Source organism: Ursus maritimus, unplaced genomic scaffold (assembly GCF_017311325.1).
Source record: "Ursus maritimus isolate PB19 unplaced genomic scaffold, ASM1731132v1 scaffold_14, whole genome shotgun sequence".
NCBI classification, from domain to species: Eukaryota; Metazoa; Chordata; class Mammalia; order Carnivora; family Ursidae; genus Ursus; species Ursus maritimus.
In genome coordinates this window covers 36859927-36880783 of record NW_024423786.1, presented here as the reverse complement: position 1 = coordinate 36880783, position 20857 = coordinate 36859927, and the positions used below count along the sequence as shown (strand labels likewise).

The following is a 20857-nucleotide window of genomic DNA, read 5'->3' as shown; positions in this document are numbered from 1 at the left end:
AAGTTCATGTACAAGTGGTAAGAACAAGAGAGTAAAACCTGTCTACGCACGTGCATTCCTGAAAACACCCCCTTGCCTAGAAAGCTGAGACAGTTGCGCCTAGACTCTATTTACCTTCATATTCTGCTTTCTTGGCTGTCTCGAGGTTTCTCCACTCTGTCCCCACCAGTCGGCTGAGTTCCCCAAAAGAGTAGTCTGGATGCTGGGCCTTAATCACAGCTCTCATCTCACTGCTGAACAGGATGTAGCCACTCATGTTGATTTTCCGTTTGGAGCCTTCCTTCTTTGCACTGCCTTTGGCAGACTTTGGGGTAGACTGTAAGACAGAAAGCTCTTATAGCGCATCAGAACATTGCATCTGGTTAACTGCTCAAGATTTCTGGAAGCCAGGAACATGTGATTCAATAGTTAATGTTCTGCAGACACATTTAATTTATAGCTGGCCATTTCCTTGGTCAAAAGAGTTCTTCCTTGCCGCTTACCATATAAGAAATAAATGAACGTTTCACTGAATTCCATGACTATAATCTGTATTGGTGACCTCACAATTATGTCTTGGAAAAATTCTGAATGAGAAAAAAATACCAAAAGGGATCACCTCCACCCAGATGAAGGTCTACAGGAGGAGAGACTGAAAAGATATGGGCAGTAAAAGCTACAGTAACAGGGCGACGCCACTCCTCATTGCTCTCCTTTGACACAGGACAGGGAGAGTTTTCCAACTAAACGTGCCATTAAAAACAGCTATCTATATACATTTAAAAAGACATGAAATTTAAAATTCTTAGTGGCATCAAGAAAGAAAAAAAATCTTTTCCTTTCTTCAGAATTCCAGGCTGAAGCTCATAGATGTGGGGGCTGGATGTCTCCTTCCCTTGGCTTGAGTGTGCAATGAACCAAAGCTGAGAATAAGACAAGTAACAGGAACCTGTCACCGTCACCTGTGGGGGTGTGTAGGGCATGAGATCCAGCTCACTGGCCAAGGGGGTCTGAAGTTGAGGTAGAGAAGGAGGCTCAATGACCTCACTATCCTCTTCTCCCATCTCTTCGATATCATCATCTCCACCTTCTAACTCAGCAAATTTAGCTTCTAGCAACTGGATCTTCTTTTCCAACAAAGGTGAGGGCTCTTTCTGAGGAACAATCGGTTTTCTGAAAGAAGTGAAATAAAATAAATAAATAAATAAAATCACAAAAACTACTCCAGGATTGATTAGAAAGAAATGCTCTGCCTTAATATTTAGAAAAGACTTCCTGGGGTGCTTGGGTGGCTCAGTCGGTTAAGCGCCCGACTCTTGGTTTTGGATCAGGTCAGGGAATCGAGCCCTGTGTTGGGCTTTGTGCTCAGCACAGAGTCTGCTTGTCCCTCTCCCTCTGCTCCTCCACCGCCCCCCACAATAGGTAAATAAAAAAACCTTAAAAAGAAAAAAGACTTCTGCAATCTGTAATGTATACTCTAAATCAGCAAAGGAAAGAGCGTAAGTGTGTATTTACAAAGTCACATGTACTTATGGATGTTTGTTTTTAAAGGATGGTGCTGAATACCCACAAAAGTACTGGGTCCAAAGTTTGGATCTAGTTGCCCATATAATAGTGAAAAGAATTTTCATGCTGTGGAACTAGGCAATCTTCTAATAGACAGGATATAAATCAGAACCAAGGATTTCTGCTTCCATAATTACTGGAGTCTACATCAAGGCCAGTTGCCACATCTCAGCAGATTATGAAGATTTTCCTTTAATTTTTAGCTGAATTAATATTTTCTATTTGAAATATACACTGCTCTAGTTTAAGACCTAATAAGAAAAACAAACAAAAAACCACATGGTCTACACTATTTTGATATCAGTTTTCCTATTAAGAGCTGAAGTGCTCTTTCTTCTTAGTTTTTCAAACTTTACCTGAAGTAATAAATCTCATCATCTACTACTTTAGCAGAGAGTGAAAACCTCTTCAGTCCCTTGAATTTCTTCATCTGTTTGTCACTCTCGTTGTAGCGGCTCTCACAAAGCAGAATGTCATTTTCTGGTATTTCAGTTGGTCTGCAGGAGAGGAAGTCCTTGAATGACAACACAGCACACTTTCCTGAAAGACAAATTGGAGGGAAATTAAAGGAGTAAATTGTGGCCATAGCTAACAATTATTTTAAGTAATAATAATAATAATCGTCATTATTATTTAAAGATTTTATTTATTTATTTGACAGAGAGAGACACAGCCAGCGAGAGAGAGGGAACACAAGCGGGGGAGTGGGAGAGGAAGAAGCAGGCTCCTAGCAGAGGAGCCCGACGCAGGGCTCGATCCCAGGACTCCGGAATCACACCCTGAGCTGAAGGCAGATGCTTAACGACTGAGACTCCCAGGTGCCCCTAAATTTTTATTATTTTTCAATGAATACATTCACATGATTCAAAAGCCTGATTTAAAAGGTTAGGCGTGCAAATCAATAGATTAAAAAGGATAGGCGTGCAAATCAATAGATTAATTAAAAGTCTAGATATGAATCTACACAATTGGGTTTTTATAAGCGATGGATTTTTGACAAGGGTGCTAAGACAATTTGATGGGGGGAAAAGAGTCTCTTTAACAGATAGTGCTGGGACAGGTGAATTTCTACATGCAAAAGAATGGAGTTGGAATTCTACCTCACATCGTATACAAAATGTAACTCAAAATGGATCAAAGACCCAAACATAAAGAGGTGTAACTATAAAACCCTTAGAAGAAAACACAGGTGTTAATCTTTATGACCTTCTATTAGGCAATGGTTTCACAGATGTGATGTCAAAATCACAAGCATTCAAATAAAATAAACTGGACTTCATCAAAATGAAACACTTTTGTGCTTCAAAGCCCACTCTCAAGAAAGTGAAACGGCAACCTATAGAAGAAATGTGTAAATCATATCTCTGTTAAAAGTCTGGTATCCAGAACATACAAAGAACTCCTATAGCTCATCAATAACCAAACAACCCAATTATAAAACAGTCAAAGGATCTGAACAGGTATTTCCCCCAAAGAAGACATACAAACGGACAAAAAGCACATGAAAAAATGCTTAACATCATTAATTGTTGGGGAAATGCAAATTGAAACCATAATGAGATACCAGTTCACACCCATTAGGATGGCTATTACGTTAAAAAATAAACCAGAAAACAGCAAGTGTGGACAAGGATGTGGAGAAATTGGAACCTTTATACATTGCTGGTAGGAATGTAAAATACTGTAACTGCTATGGACAACAGCTTGGCAGTTTCTCAGAAAGTTAAACAGATTGCTATATAATCCAGAAATTCTACCTCTAGGTAAATATCCAAAAGAACTGAAAATAGGAACTCAATTAGACACCGTATACTATCGTTCATAGCAGCAATATCCACAACACTCGAAAGGTAGAAACCACCCAAATGGCCACCAACAATGAAAAAAAATGTTACACATACATACAGTGGAATATCACTCAGCTTTAAGAGGGAATAAAATTCTGATACATGCTACACCCTGGATGAACCTTGAGAACATTATGTTAAAGTGAAATAAACCAGACACAAAAGGACAAATATTACATGATTTCACTTATATGAGTTACCTAGAACAGGCAAAATTCAGAGAGACAGAAGGCAGAACAGGTATTACCGGGGCTGGGAGAAATGGGTAGTTACTGCGTGTTGGGCACAGAGTTTCTATCTGGAAGATGAAAAATTCTAGAAACGAATAGTGGTGATGGTTGCACAATATTGTCAAGAGACTTAGCGTCACTCAATTGTACACGTACAAATGGTTAAAATGCTGCATTTTATGCTCTGTATTTTACAATAAAAAATGGTAGCATATCATTTACACTGTTTTACACCTAAATTTTGTTGTAAAATAATGTATCTTGAGGATCACTGCTGGTATTAACATACTGTATTTATTGAAACTAGTTCCCTATTGATGGATATTTAGGTTGTTTCTAATTTTTTGCTCTTCCACTGAAACAAAACAATGCTGCTATAAAGCAATTTAAGACATCTATCAATTTGCATACGTGTGAGTCTGAGGTATAAATTTCTAGAGGTATAAAAGCTGCGTCAAGGGTATGTACACTTTAATTTTTATTATAGGTATAAACAAATTATCTTCCACAGAGGTTGTGTTCATTCAGGAATCTATCACAATGCAGGTAAATTCCACTTCTCTATGTTCTTGTCAACCAGTAATATCGGAATTTTTGACAATTTGATAGGTAATTAAAAAAAAGAAAAAGAGCATCTGGGTACTTTCAACTTGTATCTCTCTCTAATGGCTGAGGTCAGGCATATTTTCTTTTTTTTTTTTTAAAAGATTTTATTTATTTATGTGACAGAGAGACGGCCAGCAAGAGAGGGAACACAGCAGGGGAGTGGGAGAGGAAGAAGAAGGCTCCCAGCAGAGGAGCCCGATGTGGGACTCGATCCCGGAACGCCGGGATCACGCCTGAGCCGAAGGCAGACACTCAACGACTGCGCTACCCAGGCGCCCCATCATTTAAGAACCACTAGTAACTCCTGTCTGCTTACCCTTTGCCTATTTTTCTGTTCGGTATCGATCTTTTCTAATTGCTTTATAGAAGCTCTTCATATATGAAGGAAATGTGATCTATGACATACATTGCAAATATTTTCCCAAAGTTGTCATTTATCTTTGTTTCTGCCAAATGTTTAAAATGTTTATGCAAACATTTTCAACTTTTACGCAGTCGAATGTATCTTTTTCTGTGTGGGTTCTGGGTTTTATGTCGAACGAAGGTTATCAAAACTTCTTTCTCATCATTTCTTTTGGTATCTTTGCGGTTTCATTTTATGTTTATTTAAATCCGTAATTTATCTGAGAATTTATTCTGAAGTTGATGTGAGGGATGAACACAATTTAATTTTTTTCCAAATGTGTATGCTGTTTCCAAATCCACTTAGAGGAAAATCCATCTTTTCCCACTTATCTGGGATGCCACCTTTATCATAAATTAGTTTATACTTGGGTTTACCGCTAAACTTTCTATTCTATTCAAATAATCTGTTTACTGGTACATCATATAAATAATTTTAATTATTTTTTAAAATTAATTAATTTATATAAAGTAGGCTCCATACCCAACGTGGGGCTTGAACTCATGACCCTGAGATCAAGAGTCCCATACTCTATCGACTGAACCGGCCAGGCACCCCAAATAATTTTAATTATTATGAAGTTATAATGTTTTAATGGTAAGGACAGGCTCTCACCCCCCACTATGCTTTTCAGAATTTTCCTGATTTTTATTTCTCTTTGACATTAAGTCCCAACTTCCTCACAAGAAAATTCCCATTGGCACATCTTGTAGGATCACATTAAAGATTAACTTAGGGAGAATGAAATCTCTATGATGTTGAGACTTCTTATTCAAGTACACAGTGTACTTTCCAATTTGTTCAAGCATTCCTTTTTAAATGCATTAAGAGTGAGAACTCCTGGGTGGCTCAGTAGGTTAAGCGTCTGCCTTCAGCTCAGGTTGTGATCCCAGGGTCTTGGGATCTAGTCCCACATCGGGCTCCTTGCTCAGCGGGAAGCCTGCTTTTCCCTCTCCCTCTGCTTGCCGCTCCCCCTGCTTGTGCTCTCTCTTTCTCTCCAACAATTAAATAAATAAAAATCTTAAAAAAAATGCATTAAGAGTAGCATTTAAAAACTTTCTTTATACAGATGGGGCACATATCTTGTTAAATTTATCCCAAGGTATTTTATCTTTTTATTATTACTGAATTTTTTAAAAGTGCTATTTATTTAAGTGATCTCTATACCCAACATGGGGCTCAAACTCAAGACCCCAAGGTCAAGAGTCAGATGTTTTACTAACTGAGCCAGCCAGGCGCCCCTATTATTGAATCTCTCAAGGCAGTTGCTCTGTTATCCATGTTGTACTCAACCATCTTACTTCTCTTCTTGTGTGAAGTGATTCCTAGCTGATCCTCCTCAATTATCCCATCCTTAATTTCCTCAGTGCAGATTTTGTTTCTTACTTTTAACTATGCTGACTAGTACTGCCACAACATGGTTAAATAAGAGTGATACGGACACCCCTTATTTTTGCTCTTGACCTTAACAGGAGTGTTCATAGCTAATAACTTATTAAACATTTACATGCAAAACACCTAAAACATATAAAAACAGGTCGGAAACATTTCAGAAGCTTAAAATAGCTGTAATTACTATCACGGCCTTAGATTTACACACAAGCACTTGACCTACACAATTCAGAGAAGGCAGAGTTATCATTTTCTGTAATTCACAGAAGGAAAAATAGATTTGGAAAAGGGAAAAATTATGCTCATAGCTAAAGAGTAATGCTGACTAGTAGCCCTGGAATGGATGTGGCCTCTCTGTGTCCTGACCTGGGGTTCCTACCAGGCCCTCACAAGACATGGAGAAGATTAAAGCTCAGGAAGGTTCATTTAATAAAGCATACAAAATTAATAAAAACCTGCTAGACTCTGACTGGAACTATAATGAATTGATATATGAAATATGGGGAGAAGTGACTTCTTTAGAATACTGAGTCTTCCAGCTATAAACACAATGAATCACTTCATTTATTTATTTAGGTCTTCTTTAATTCCTTTCAATCATTTTCTCATAGGGTTTTTTTTTTTTTTTTCTAAGTAGGCTCCACCCCCAGTGTGGAGCCCAACATGGGGCTTGAACTCATGACCCTGAGATCAAGACTTGAGCTGAGATCAAGAGTCGGACACTTAATGGACTGAGCCATTCAGGTGCCCCGACTCACAGGGTTTTTTGGTGTGTGTGTGTGTGTTAGGAGTCTTATACATCTTTTTAAAAGATTTATTCCTAGGTATTTAATGTAAGTGGCATGTTTTGAAAATTCAACTTTCTATTTTTTTCCCTAAGATTTTATTTATCTATTTTAGAGAGAGAGAGCATGAGAGCAGGGGCAGGGGGAGAGGGAGAAGGAGAGAGAGAATCTCAAGCAGACTCTGTACTGAGCACAGAGCCCGACGTGGAGCTTGATCTCACCACCCTGAGATCATGACCTGAGCCGAAACCAAGAGTTGGTCACTCGACCAACTGAGCCACCCAGGCGCCCCTAAAATTCAACTTTCTAACTGCTCTTTGATGATAAATAAAAATATAGATGATCTTGATATTTCCATTTATTAATTCTAATAGTTTATCCAAATACCTTTTGGATTTTATATGTACCTAACCATGTCTTTGCAAAACCTGATCCTTTTTATTTTTCCTTTCTAATCTTTAAAAGCCTTTTATTCTGGAGGGACGCCTGGATGGCTCACTCAGTTGAATGGCCGACTATTGATTTCTGCTCAGGTCATGATCTTGGGATCCTGGGATCGATCCCCGTGTCAGGTTCCATGCTCAGCAGAGAGTCTGCTTGAGATTCTCTCTCCCTCTCCCTTTGCCCCTCCCCCTGCTCATGCTCACTCTCTCTAAAATAAATAAATAAAATCTTATAAAAAAAATAAAAGCCTTTTATTCTGGAGCACCTGGATGGCTCTGTTGGTTGGGCATTTGACTCTTGATTTCTGCTTGGGTCATGAACTCAGGGTCGTGGGCTCCTTCCTCACCAGGGAGTCTGCTGGAGATTCTCTCTTTCCACCTTCCTCTGTCTCCTCCCCCCTCCCCGCCCATTCTCGCTCTAATAAATAAATCCTTGGGGTGCCTGGGTGGCTCAGTCAGCTAAGCTTCTGCCTTTGGCTCAGGTCATGATCCCAGAGTTCTGGGATCAAGCCCCACGTCGGGCTCCTGGCTCAGTGGGGAGCCTGCTTCTCCTTCTCCCTCTGCCCACCCTCCTGTGCTTTCTCTCACTCTCTCTCTTGCTCACTCTCGCTCTCTCTCAGGTAAATAAATCTTTTTTTTTTTAAATATATTTTTAGAAAAGATCTTATTTATTGGAGAGAGAGAGAGAGAGAGAGAGAGAGAGAATGGCTTCCTAAGAGACTAATGCAAAGGGTTTGCCTTTATTTCACCTAACCTGGAATCCTCTCATGGCAGAGAAGTGGCTATGGTACTTCTGTTGAAAACACCTGCCCAAAGGCAAATGAACCAGATGGTGTCAGTTGGAACAAAGGTTATCAGTTGGGGCAAACAGTACAAACGTGAAAAAACCTGGCAGAAAAGCTGGGCAGTGAGATGCTTTGGGGAATAAGAGTTTTGAAAAGTTTCCACACATCCCAGGGAATCTAGAAAGCCATGCACATGCCATGTAGGGTACATGCTCAGAAAAGACCCGAAGCCCTAAACTCTCACTTCTGGCTGACTGTCAAGCCCTGTGCAAGCAGGAAGTGAAGTGAAGGCATAGGCAGAGTTGTAAACTTCAGGCTGCGTGATGAAAGTGTGTTCCAACACAGACACAGCCTTGAGCTGCAGAGACTGGGAATTTTTTTTTTTTTATCCAAGCATTTAAGAAAATCTCTATTAAATCAGTAGCTGACCACTAAGCTAACAGAACAGAGACTTCAGTGACCACACACAAGAGCAAACAGTTTAAAAAACTAGTTTAGAAAAGTCATTAAATGAGCAACTATGACCCGCAATAAGCAATAGCAATAAAGCCTGAGGAAAGGGGAGAATCCAATTTCCAGGATATCACATTATGATATTCAAAATATCCGGTTTTCATAAAAAATTATGAGGCCATGCAAAGAAATAAGAAAGTATGGCCCATTCACAGGATAAAAAGAAATGAACAGAAACCATCCCAGAGAAAGCCCAGACACGACCTATGAGATAAACACTTTATATCAACGGTCTTAAATATGCTCAGAGAGCTAAAGCAAACCACAGACAAAGAGCTAAAGGAAATCAGAATGCTGACTCACTAAACAGAGATTAAGAATGAGTCAGGAACTGGGAAGCCTAAATAGAAATGCTGGAGCTGAGGGGCGCCTGGGTGGCTCAGTCAGTTAAGCATCTGCCTTCGGCTCAGGTCATGATCCCAGGGTTCTGGGGTCGAGCCCTGCATCAGGCTCCCGGCTCAGTGGGGAGTCTGCTTCTCCCTCTCCCTCTGCCCCTCCCCCCATGCTTGTGTGAGCTCACTCTCTCTCTCTCTCTCAAATGAATAAAATCTTGTAGAAAAAGAAAGAAAGAAAGAAAAACTGCTGGAGCTGAAAAGTGTAACAGCTGAAATGAAAAATTCATTAGAAGATTTGAACAGCCACAAGAATCTGTGAACTCGAAGACAAGCCAACTGAAATGATCAGTCTGAGGAATAGAAAGAAGAAAGAAGAAAGAAACATGAGCAGTCTACAAGACCTGTGATACACCATTAAGCACACCAACGTAGGCCTAATGGGAATCTCAGATGGAAGGCATGACAGAAAAAACGGTCAATGGAGATTTCTATATAGAGCAAAAGTACCCTTCAAAAACAGAGGAATCAAGACACTTCTAGATAAACAAAAGACAGGGGAGTTTGTTGTTAGTCGACCTGTTCTACAAGAAATATTAAAGGGAGTCCTTCAGGCCAAAATGAAAGGACATCAGATAATGATGTAAAGCCATACAAAGAAATAAAAAACACCAATAAAGGTAACCACATACGTAAAATAAAAGCCAATATTGTATTTCCAGTTTCTAATTATCATTTTTTTCCCTCCTATATGATTTTAAAGACAAATGCATAAAGCGATAATTAGAAATTCATGTCAATGGGCACACATAGTATAAAGATATGATTTCTGACAATAACACAATAGGGGAGGGATGGTGCTGTAGAGGAGCAGAGTTTAATATATGACAGAAGCTAAGGCAGGGCGCCTGGGTAGCTCAGTTGGTTGAGTGACTGCCTTAGACTCCGGTCATGATCCTGGAATCCCAGGACTGAGTCCCACATCAGGCTCTCTGTTCAGAGTCTGCTTCTCCCTCTGACCCTCCTCCCCCCGCTTTTGTTCTCTCTCTCTAATAAATAAATGAAATCTAAAAAAAAAAAAAAAAAAAAAAAAAAAAAAAAAAAGCAGGATATACTAATACTAATCACTAATGCTAATACTAATCAATACTAAGGCAGTATTGATTCAAACTAGATTGCCACAAATTTAAGATGTAATTCTCAGGGTAACCACTAAGAAAAAAAAGCAATAAATGATATGGTTACCCTAACAAAGGAGACTTCAGTCTCACCTTTGCTATGCTCCCTTTGAGTCTTCTGGCTGGGTTAGCCTAGGGAGTAAGGCCTTAGGGTACTTCTTTAGTCTGGATCATGAGTTAAAAGGAAGACAGTCTCTGCTGCAGAAACTTAAGAAGGACTTAATAACCTCACTGGCCTTTGCTCCCTTTCCCCAGGGTGCACCATGTTATGAAGAGGAAACATGTTAAACTACCAGCCATTGAGACATTTTTACCATATCCAATCCTGAAAAAATTCAAAGCACCAAAACAATGTAGGTAAACTTAGTGATCAAATAAAGTCTAAGTGTAAGACACTTATTTCCTCTTGGCCATAAGCATGACGGCTGCTTCTTTATAACCATGTGTAATCGTTATAAAGCTTGTACCTAGTAACCTTTTGGAAAACTATTCCAAAAGATGGGAAAAGTAGCTGGTTTGCAAGTAAGCTGCAGCACTAATTCAGGGCAAGAAGAAATACAACAGCTGAAAACAATGACAGTCTGTGATGCATATAACTACATCTGAGAAGCAGAGTGCAGGTGAACACACAGTAGGATGACTAACAGAAACTGTAACATGAGCCTTGCATATTTCTGGATCAGGAACAATAACATTACTAGGGTTAAGAGTCCAAAGGAGACTGTAGAAGTCTTTTAACTCCTCCCCCTGCTTCCTACCTTATTCTTACATATTCTCCATCCTCCAGCCACAGTGATTCCTCCAGTGCATATGCTGGCTCACACTGCCTCTCTACTCACAACCAGGACTTCCTATCCGCTCCAAACTCAATCTCAGCACAGTCTAGTAGACCTACGTGACTGTGTGCCCCGCCACACCCTCCTGCTCTGCCCCAGCCACCAGCTTTCTTCTTGTGTCTCAAACATGCCCAGATACTATGCCTTAAGGGCTTTGCATTTCACATTTGCTGTGGTTCAGTTCCTGATCACCTCAATAAAGTGAGTATCACAATAAAGCAAGTCAAATGATTTTTTGGTTTCCCATTGTATATAAAAGTTATGTTTACATTATACTGTAGTCCATTAATTGTGCAATAGCATTATGTCTAAAAAAATGTACACACTATAATCAAAAAACACTTTATTGCTAAAAAATTCTAACAATCATCTGAGCTTTCAGTGAGTTGTACTTTTTTTTTTAAGTGAACTCTACATCCAACTGAGGCCTGAACTCAAAACCCTAAGATCAAGAGTCACATGCTCTACTGACTGAGCCGGCCAGGTGTCCCCAACTTTTCGCTGGTGGAGGGTCCTGTCTGGATGATGGTGGCTGCTGACTGACCAGGATGGTGGTTGCTCAAGGTTGGAGTGGCTGTGGCAATTTCTTAAAATAAGACAACAGTGAAGTTTGCAAGATCGATCGACTCTTCCTTTCACAAATGATTTCTCTGTAGCATGTGATGCTGTTTGGATAGCATTTTACCCATAGTTGAACTTCTTTTCAAACTTGGAAGTCAATCCTCTCAAATCCTGCTGATGTTTAACAACTAATTCACGTGATATTCGGAATCCTTTGCTGTCATTTTAACAATCTTCACAGCAATTTTACCATGAGTAGATTCCTTATCAAGAAACCACTGTCTTTGCTCATCCATAAAAAGCAGTTCCTCATGCATTAAGGTTTTATCATGAGATTGCAGCATCTCAAATGTAATAGTAATAAAGTCTGAAATATTGTGAGAATGACCAAAATGTGACACAGAGACACAGAGACATGAAATGAGCAAATGGCACCAACAGACTTGCTTGACACAGGGTTGCCACAAACCTTCAATTTGTTAAAAAACAGCATGTGTGAAGTGCAATAAAGCAAAACGCAATACAACGAGGCGTGCCTGTATTCGGATGGTTTTCTTCCTGCCTTACGGGCTCTGCTAACGTCACCTACCAGAAAGGCTTTTGGTAACCACATTACCTAACACAAGACCTCCCCTCAACATCACTCTCTATCCTCTTCCTCTGCCTTGTTCTCATTCATAGCTCCAATTACTACCTGATGTCCTATAGACTTATTTACTGACTCCCCAACCTCTGCCCCATTGTTAGGTCTCTAAGAGAGCAGAGACTCTGCTTTGTTGATCGCTGTATACCTAGCACCCAAAACAGTGCCTAACACAGGAGTATTCAATCAACTGTTGTAGAATGGATGTGATTAAATGAAAAGGCATAAATACATACCCAGAATACATGTCATGGGGCAGGTTTCTTCCAGATTACTCAGAAACACTTCTTTTTTGTAGAACATTTTTGTGGGTTCATGTTCCGTCTCTTCTGGGTGAATGAAGATGGGGCCATAAAAATATGCGGCTCCATCTCGGACCCATACCTTTTCAATTCTTGGGGGGAAAATGGAGAAATTCCATTAAAACAGAATTCTGATCGATTTCATTCTTGAAGGATTAAACTATCAAAAATTCTCTTAACCAAAAACTTAATGATATTTACTATTTAGAGGAGTTTTGTTGACTATTTTGGTAATAAGACAATTTTCTTGACTTTTCCCCCCTCTAAGACATTTGGAAAAGGAGATGGGACACCGGCTATTCATCTGAGGGAAAAAACACACAATACCAAGGCATATGACTAATAATTTCAGTTAATCTCCAGGTTTTTTCCTGAAATGCTCTTGATGAAAACAAAACTAAGCATCTGTCAATGGACTCATCAGCCGAATAAATACACAAACCATCCATATTCGGGGTCAGCTCACATGAGTCACGGACACTCCTTTAAGGCAGTGGTTCCTGACCTTTTTGAGTGTCAAGGTGTAACAGCCCTTCACCCTTTGAGAATCTGATGAAAGCCAGATACTATCTCCCTAGACAAAAATAAAAATTCACACCTGACTGCTGTGTTAGGTATTATACCATTCCTCACAACCACCCCCAGCAAGTTGGGCTTATTAATGTCCCCATTATCTTATGGTTCCTGACATGAAGCAACATCCTCATCTCAGTTCATGGTAACTCCACCCTTTCAGCTCCTCAGGCCAACACACAGAAGTCACCCTCGACTTCTTTCTCTCTCTGGACCCCACATCCCATTTATCAGGAATCCTATTAACTCAACCTTTCACAGCAGGATCTGACTACTGGCCTGAGCCACCCATCATTGTTGCCTGGATTATTGCAACAGCTTCCCAGAAGATCTCCTTGCTTCTCTTTGACCCTTTAAGTCTATTCTCAACAACCAGTAGGCAGAGCAATCCTGCTAAGAACTAATTCAGATATCACATCTATGCTTAAAAGAATCCAGTGGGGGCATCTGGGTGGCTCAGCCAGTTAAGCGTCTGCCTTTGGCTCAGGTCATGATCCCAGGGTCCTGGGATTGAGCCCCGTGTCGGGCTCCCTGCTCATCAGGGAGTCTGCTTCTCTCTCTGCTTCTCGCCCACTCATGCTTTTTCTCTCAAATAAAAAGGTCCCATGGATCTTTGTTCCAGTGGAACAATATTAATAAAAATTAAAATCTTGTATGTATACACACACACACACACACACACACACACATCAATCAATCCAGTGATCCAATGGTACTCCTTTTAATTCAGGAAAAGCCCAAGTGCCGAAAATGGTCTCTGAGGTCCACAAGAGTGGCACTGTACGCTGTGGCCCTCATCTCCTATCTAACTCCATGTACTGCTCACTCCCCCGGCAACAAACTCTCCAGATCTGGACAGGCCAGGCACATTTCTCTCTCAGTCTTCATACTGGCTGTTCTCGATTCCTGGAAAGCTTTCCCCCTGAATATTCACATTACTCACTCCCTCAGTTTCTTCAAATGTTAGCTCAGCTCTCAGCTCTCAGTGGGGACTAAATACACCACCCTATTTAAACTTCTGCACCTCTTTACTTTGACCATGGCACTCCTGATTCCCCACACTCCAATCTATTTTTTTTCACAGCACATACCATGACCTAAAGGTCTGTACCCTTTACTTATTCGCAATGTTTATTGTTTGTCTTCCCACTGGAACAAAGATCTATGGGACTAAGGATATTTGTCTGTTTTAGTCTCTAATGCATCCTCACAGCCTGGCAAATACTAGGTTTGTAATAAATGATTACTGAATGAAGAAAAAATGGAATGAGGAAACTGGAGCTCAGTGAAGTCAATCACTTGCCTACGGACATGCACCTAGCAGGGCTAGAACTCACACCAAGACCCACCACTCTTAACCTGTCTCCTTCATTGCTGTTTTACGCCGTGCAACCACACTTCCATTCATTTACTTGTTCAACAAATATCTGAGCCCTTACCATGATTCATGCACTGTGCTTGGAGCAGGGGATACAAAAGTGAGCGAAAGGACAGGGCCCCTACTCTCAGGGCATTTGCAGTCCGGTATGGAAAGCCAACAGTAAAATAACCTGATACGTGCTCTGAGAGTAACAGGGAGACCTAATCCAGTCTGCAGGGGACAGGAAAGGCTTTCTTAAGGAAGTGCAATCTCAAATTTAAGCTAAAGGAAGGTAGGCAGGGAGATTTCTGGGTTGAGAATTCAGTAAATGGTAGGAGAAGAAAAGAAAAGTTCATTAGTAGGATTTAAAGGAAATGTGGCTAGAGACGAAAGCAGGGCAAGTGTGTGTGAGGAAGCTGGGGAAGTTACAGGATTGTGGGGGGGGGGGATGATGATGACTTTTGATTTCATCCTAAAGAGTGATGAATTTCTACCCACTCCAAATCTCTTAGACCCAACTGCATCCTCCCTGCTTCAGTAACACCCACCTGCCCACGCGAGGGCGCACCAGGCCATGGGATTTGATGAAGACACAGTCGCCAACCTTTAGCCACATGTCATTATAACGGAGCTGCTCAAAGTAGTGGCAACCTGGTTCACCATTTGACATTTCCACAGGGACATCTTCTTTCTCCTGTGGTAAAGGAAACTGGTTGAAGATGGGCAGCTGACAATCAAGGAGTAGACAGAGGAGGTAAGAAAGGAAAGCTGACTTTCTTCATATTAAGTTAAAAGAAAAAAATAACCATAAGCAAGAGTTTTGATGAAGATCGGAAACCAAGGTTGGGATACTGAAACCAAACTAAGGTCTTATTAAATATTGCATTTATTTTAAATTTCTACTTAAGTTTCATAAAATGTTACTCCAAGGTGCTTTTTATCCCTCTTGCCCCCTCCCCCTCATTCCCATAGACTTTGGGGGTGGGGAGCACCGCAGGGGACAGACATATCAGCATGCAGGAGCAGCCTCACCCACACACTGCTATGGACGATAAAGAGCAAATTTTACACAAGCTTCCTCTTCAATGCATTTACTGAGCTCTCAATTTTTTAAAAAAGATTTTATTTTTATTAATTTTTATTTTTTTAAGATTTTATTCATTTATTTGACCGAGAGAGAGGGAGAGAGAGAGAAAGAGAGAGTGAGCGAGCACAAGCAGGGGGAGCTGCAGGCAGAGGGAGAGGGAGAAGCAGGCTCCCCACCAAGCAGAGAGCCTGACATAGGACCCGATCCCAGGACCCCAAGACCATGACCTGAGCCGAAGGCAGACGCTTAAGCGACTGAGCCACCCAGGCACCCCTGAGCTCTCAATTTCTTAACATTAACAACTGATGGTTTTAAATTATTTTAGAAAAATAAAAATAAAATTGCTATCATTTTGATTTATTCTGGAATGGAAAGGAATAGTATACCTTTGTAACATCAACACATACACTCTGTTTCTGAATAAATTACAAGGTCTGTCACCTACTGGCTGCTCTGACACTGGGCAAATTACTTGACCTCTTAGGTCATCTGTGAAATGAAGGCAGTGCACCCATCAGATGGGGCTGTTAGGAAGCTCCAATGACACGCTCCACAGTTAAGCACACAGAACGATGCCTGACTTACGAAAGCAGTTGAACACTCATTCATTATTGTTTTATAGTTTTGGCAAAAAAAAGAAAAAGAGAAGGGGGCCTGGGTGGCTCAGTCGATTCTGCCTGCTCAGCGGGGAGTCTGTTTCTCCCTCTGCCTCTGCTCCCCCCCTTCCTGTGCATGCTTGCTCTCAAATAAATAAAATCTTAAAAGAAAAAAAAAAAAAGGAAAGGAAAATAAGGCCGTTCTGATCTGATGCAGACAGTGGGCGCAGCATGTGGTTAAGTTTTAAACATATTTACTCCAAAACATATAAAAGCTGAGGAAACTCCAGACCCCAACATTTTCTATTGCATCTCCCTGAGAATATCTGAAACTTCAAACTTGAAAAGAAGAAAAATCTTCAGAAGGGCCAAACAATTTGTTCTGATTTATGACCTCAAATGTGATATATAAATGGTCTTCCTGGAAAATCCTTAAGGATGAGCAAGGTTATACATATAATGGGTGAGGGGAACCTGCAGGAATGGGAGCTATGAAGTAGCCCCTGAAATTAAGAATAACTTTTTCTGGGCACCTACATGGCTCAGTTGGTTAAGCATCTGCCTTCGGCTCAGGTCATGATCCCAGGGTCCTGGGATTGGGCCCCACATCTGATTCCCTGTTCAGTGGAGAGCCTGCTTCTCCCTCTCCCTCTGCCCCCCCTGCTTGTGCCCGTGTGCTCGCTCTCTCTGTCAAATAAATAAAATCTTTATTTATTTTTTAAAAGATTTTATTTATTTATTCGACAGAGATAGAGACAGCCAGCGAGAGAGGGAACACAAGCAGGGGGAGTGGGAGACGAAGAAGCAGGCTCATAGCGGAGGAGCCTGATGTGGGGCTCGATCCCAGAACGCCAGGATCACGCCCTGAGCTGAAGGCAGACGCTTAACCGCTGTGCCACCCAGGTGCCCCAATAAATAAAATCTTAAAAAAATATATAACTTTTTATTTTAGGAATGGGTTCTGTTCTGAACTTCTTCTTTAAAAGTAATCTCTCTACCCTGAGATTGAAGCTGTATGCTCTACCTGCTGAACCTACTCTTTTAAAATGTTCCAGGAATGCCTTGTTTCAGCCAGGCAGTATTAAAATAAAGATAAGAGACAAAAGAAAACAAAAAACAAAAACATGTGCCGAGAGAGGACCCTGGAGACTCATGAATTCGAATAAGAAACTGTTAATTCCCATGTTGGTTTCCACTGGTATTTTTTATTCTTCCAAAATTAATGTCTCTATGATTCCCAGACATACTGGTAAGATGTAAAAAATATTATGTTCTTTCCCAAGCTCCCTTTCTCTTGTAACACTGTTAGGACACTAAAATGGATTTCTTTGCTAAGACACGAAGAAGTCAATTTTTTCCAGTTTTTATATTAACAATTTAAAAGCTTTCTTTTTTGACTACATAAAAGAAGTATATCTGCGGGCAACATTTCAAACATTAGAGCATGTAAAACTTAAAGGCAACCTTCCGTGATCCAACCCCAGAGATAAACACCTGGTCCAGCACACAGCAGTTCTCCACACTGCTTTTACATTTGCGTACTGGTTTTGTTTTTTTTTGAGTAATAACTGGACCATATTCCATTCGGCCACCTGTTAATTATAAGCATGCTCTTACCATGTGACTTGGACAATTTTCCACGTGCCATAGATAGACCAACCTCACTGCGCTTACTGGCCACAGAGTCTGCATGCTACGGATGTCTGACAATTTACTCAACTCCTATTCATGGGCATTTGGGTTTGGCCAAGGGCTTTTGCTTTTACAAATAAAACTGATGCGCCCCTTGTGGAGAACACTTTGCTATCATATGGCCGGGTCAAAGGGAATGCCACGGATGGGAGAGGAGAGGTGTCCTGCCCCACACCCACGCCACGTGTTAGCAGTATTAGCAATCTTCGGAACTCTTGCTAACCTGTCAGGCTTTTAAAAACTATTAGATTAACACATTTTCTTACTTTTTTTTTGGCTGTCCTCCCTCTATATGTGGACCTTTGCCTATTTTTCTAGTGTTACTTTTCCCCTAGATTTCGAAGAGCTTTTTGCATTAAAAATGGTAGTCCTTAGACCTTCCTCCCACTTTTATGGCTAGTGGGTTTTATATCATGTATACAGAGGACCCATTCTAAGCTTATAAATAAATAAATAATATAGATAAGTAACAGTAAATCCGCTTATGTTAGCAACTAGTACTGTTTCTTTTGTTTTTGTTTCTATTTTGGTATTATTACTTTTTGGAATATGACGTAAAAAAGTTCAGGTGGCATTTTTCCTCCCCCCCCCTTTTTCTTTTTCAAATAGCTACCTGTTTTTCCAGTATCATTTGATTCCATCCTCTCCTACTGATTTAAAATACTACCTTTATATTCTGGATTTTAATTGTGAAAAGCCTATTCCTCCCACTGACTGAAATACCTCAATTTTTTATAAATATAAAATACACAGGGGCACCTGGCTGGCTCAGTTGGAAGAGCATGCAACTCTTGATCTTGGGTCATGAGTTCAAGCCCCATGCTGGATGCAGAGATTACTTAAATAAATAAAACTTGAATATATAAATATTTATAAAACTTAAATTCATATATATATATATACACACATATATATTTATCTATATATATAGATATATATAGATAAATATATATATAGATAAATATATATATGAAATACAATAACATCTGGCAGGGCAAAGCACTTTGATTACTATTTTCCCCTTTATTTTCCTGGTGACTGTCGCATGTTTATTCTTTCATGAGAAAGCCAGAATAGGGGCGCCTGGGTAGCGCAGCGGTTAAGCATCTGCCTTCGGCTCAGGGCGTGATCCCAGCGTTCTGGGTTCGAGCCCCACATCAGGCTCCTCCACTAAGAGCCTGCCTCTTCCTCTCCCACTCCCCCTGCTTGTGTTCCCTCTCGTGCTGGCTGTCTCTGTCAAATAAATAAATAAAATCTTTAAAAAAAAAAAAAAAAAAGAAAGCCAGAATAACTTTATCAAGTTCTTTTTTTTCTTCCAAGATTTTATTCATTTATTTGAGAGAGAGAGAGAGCAAGCAAGTGTGCATGAGTTGGGGGAAGGGGCAGAGGGGGAGGGAGAAGCAGACTCCCTGCTGAGCAGGGAGCCCAATGTTCGATCCCAGGACCCCCAAGCTGAAGTCAGACATTTAACCAACTGAGCCTCCCAGGCACCCCATTTTGTCAAGTTCTGAAAACAGTTTATCCAAGTCTTTTATATCCTTAAGTAGATTGTTTCTCTTTCCCTAGGTTCCAAATATTCCTTTTAAGGCTATTTCTTAATGTATTTTGTTGTTAGGTGAATCAGGTATTTTCTTCTACATGATTTTCCTAATAGCTGCTAAAGTACACTCAACATTTTCATCTTACTTTCAAAAGTCTTGTGAATTATTGTTTTGTTCATATAAGAAAGCTATTGACTCATATATGGATTTTGAAATTCCTATTTGTTGAATCGTTGTTCAAAACTTCAGTTAACTGCTCCCTCATGATTTGCAGAAAAGGTCTTGCCACTCTACTGTCAATATTTTTACTATTTTTTTTGTCTTCATTGGCTACTTTCAGAAAGATATAGGTAATAGTAGAGGCAAGCAGGCTTTGGGCATGAGAAACAAATACAACTTTAAAAAATCACTTTGAGGAAATATCCGTCTAAAGACTTAAATAAATGAAGACAGTTACTGTACTTTGTCAAATAATTTCTCCTTTGATCTACTAATATAATGAAGCGTATTACAGAATTCTCCTAATTTTGACCAACCGCTGCATTTCTAGAATGAACTCCCACCTACTTGGTCATATTGTTCTTAAATAACTAACTTGATTTCACTTATAAATAAAAATACATTTTCTCCAAGTATTTTCTGCATCAATATTCATCAGTTAGACTGAACTGTAGCGTTGTTTTAATTTTGTCAGGCTTTGACATTAAGATTATTCTGGTTTTATAAAATAAACTGGCAAGTTTTCTTTGTTCTCCACGCTTTGAAATAATTTAAACAGTACTATAATTATAGGTCTCTTAAAGGGTTAAAGGAATTGACCCATGGAATTATCTGACCTGAGTACTCCGTGATTTAACTCTCAAAACATTTTTAAAAAACTTCTTGTTGTTGTCCACTTACATGTTACATCGCTTCTTGATTCTTTAGTAATTTAGCGTCCTAGAAAATTATTCATTTTATTCAGGCTTTCAAATTGATTAACAGAAATGTACCAGTCTTTAATTCTTTCACATTTGCATGTCTGAGCTTAATTGCCTTCTTTTTTAATTAGGATAGATGGTAGTTTATCTCAATGGACTTGTTGAAGAATTAGCACTTGGATTTACTTTTAAATTCTATTTTTCAATTCTGTTGTTTTCTAAGCATTAATTTCTGTCCTTTTATAGTTCCCTTCTTTCTGTTTGGCTGAGGTTTTATGTTGTTGCTCTTTTTCCTTCTGAATTTGAATACTTTATTCATTTATTTTCTGGAATAGATATTTTGAAATGTAAAATTCTTTTCTGTGTGGCTTTTAACTACATACCTTTTCCAAGTTAAAACTGTCTTCAGTTCGACTGTCCTCTGAGTTGTCTGTGTTCTTCTCGTCATCCCCTTTATCTGCATTTGCAAATACAGATGCTACTCGGACCACAGGCAAGGGAACATCCCGAGGGACAAACCTCACTGAGCTGATGGGCATGGTCCACAGTTTAATTTTCTTAAAAGATTTGGTTTTGGCAGAATACCGTGATTCGCAGACAAAAACATCCTCATCTCGAAAGTTTTCTGGGCATAATTTAAAGTATTCCTGGGAGACATAAGGATAAGATTATTAGTTAGGTGAATTT

At 39.8% G+C, this 20857-nt stretch overlaps 1 protein-coding gene across 3 annotated transcripts in view; it reads right to left on the bottom strand.

Annotated features, from left to right (window-relative positions):
- PBRM1 (polybromo 1) overlaps positions 1–20857 on the bottom strand; it is a 116094-nt gene that overhangs the window by 15123 nt on the left and 80114 nt on the right. For all 3 annotated transcript variants that reach the window (XM_040628702.1, XM_040628703.1, XM_040628704.1), the window contains exons 21-26: positions 20554–20817; positions 14883–15028; positions 12336–12493; positions 1902–2085; positions 942–1152; positions 115–316 (exon numbers count right to left, since the gene is read on the bottom strand). In XM_040628702.1, coding sequence (XP_040484636.1) covers positions 115–316; positions 942–1152; positions 1902–2085; positions 12336–12493; positions 14883–15028; positions 20554–20817 — 1165 coding nt within the window. The remainder of the gene's footprint in view (positions 1–114; positions 317–941; positions 1153–1901; positions 2086–12335; positions 12494–14882; positions 15029–20553; positions 20818–20857) is intronic.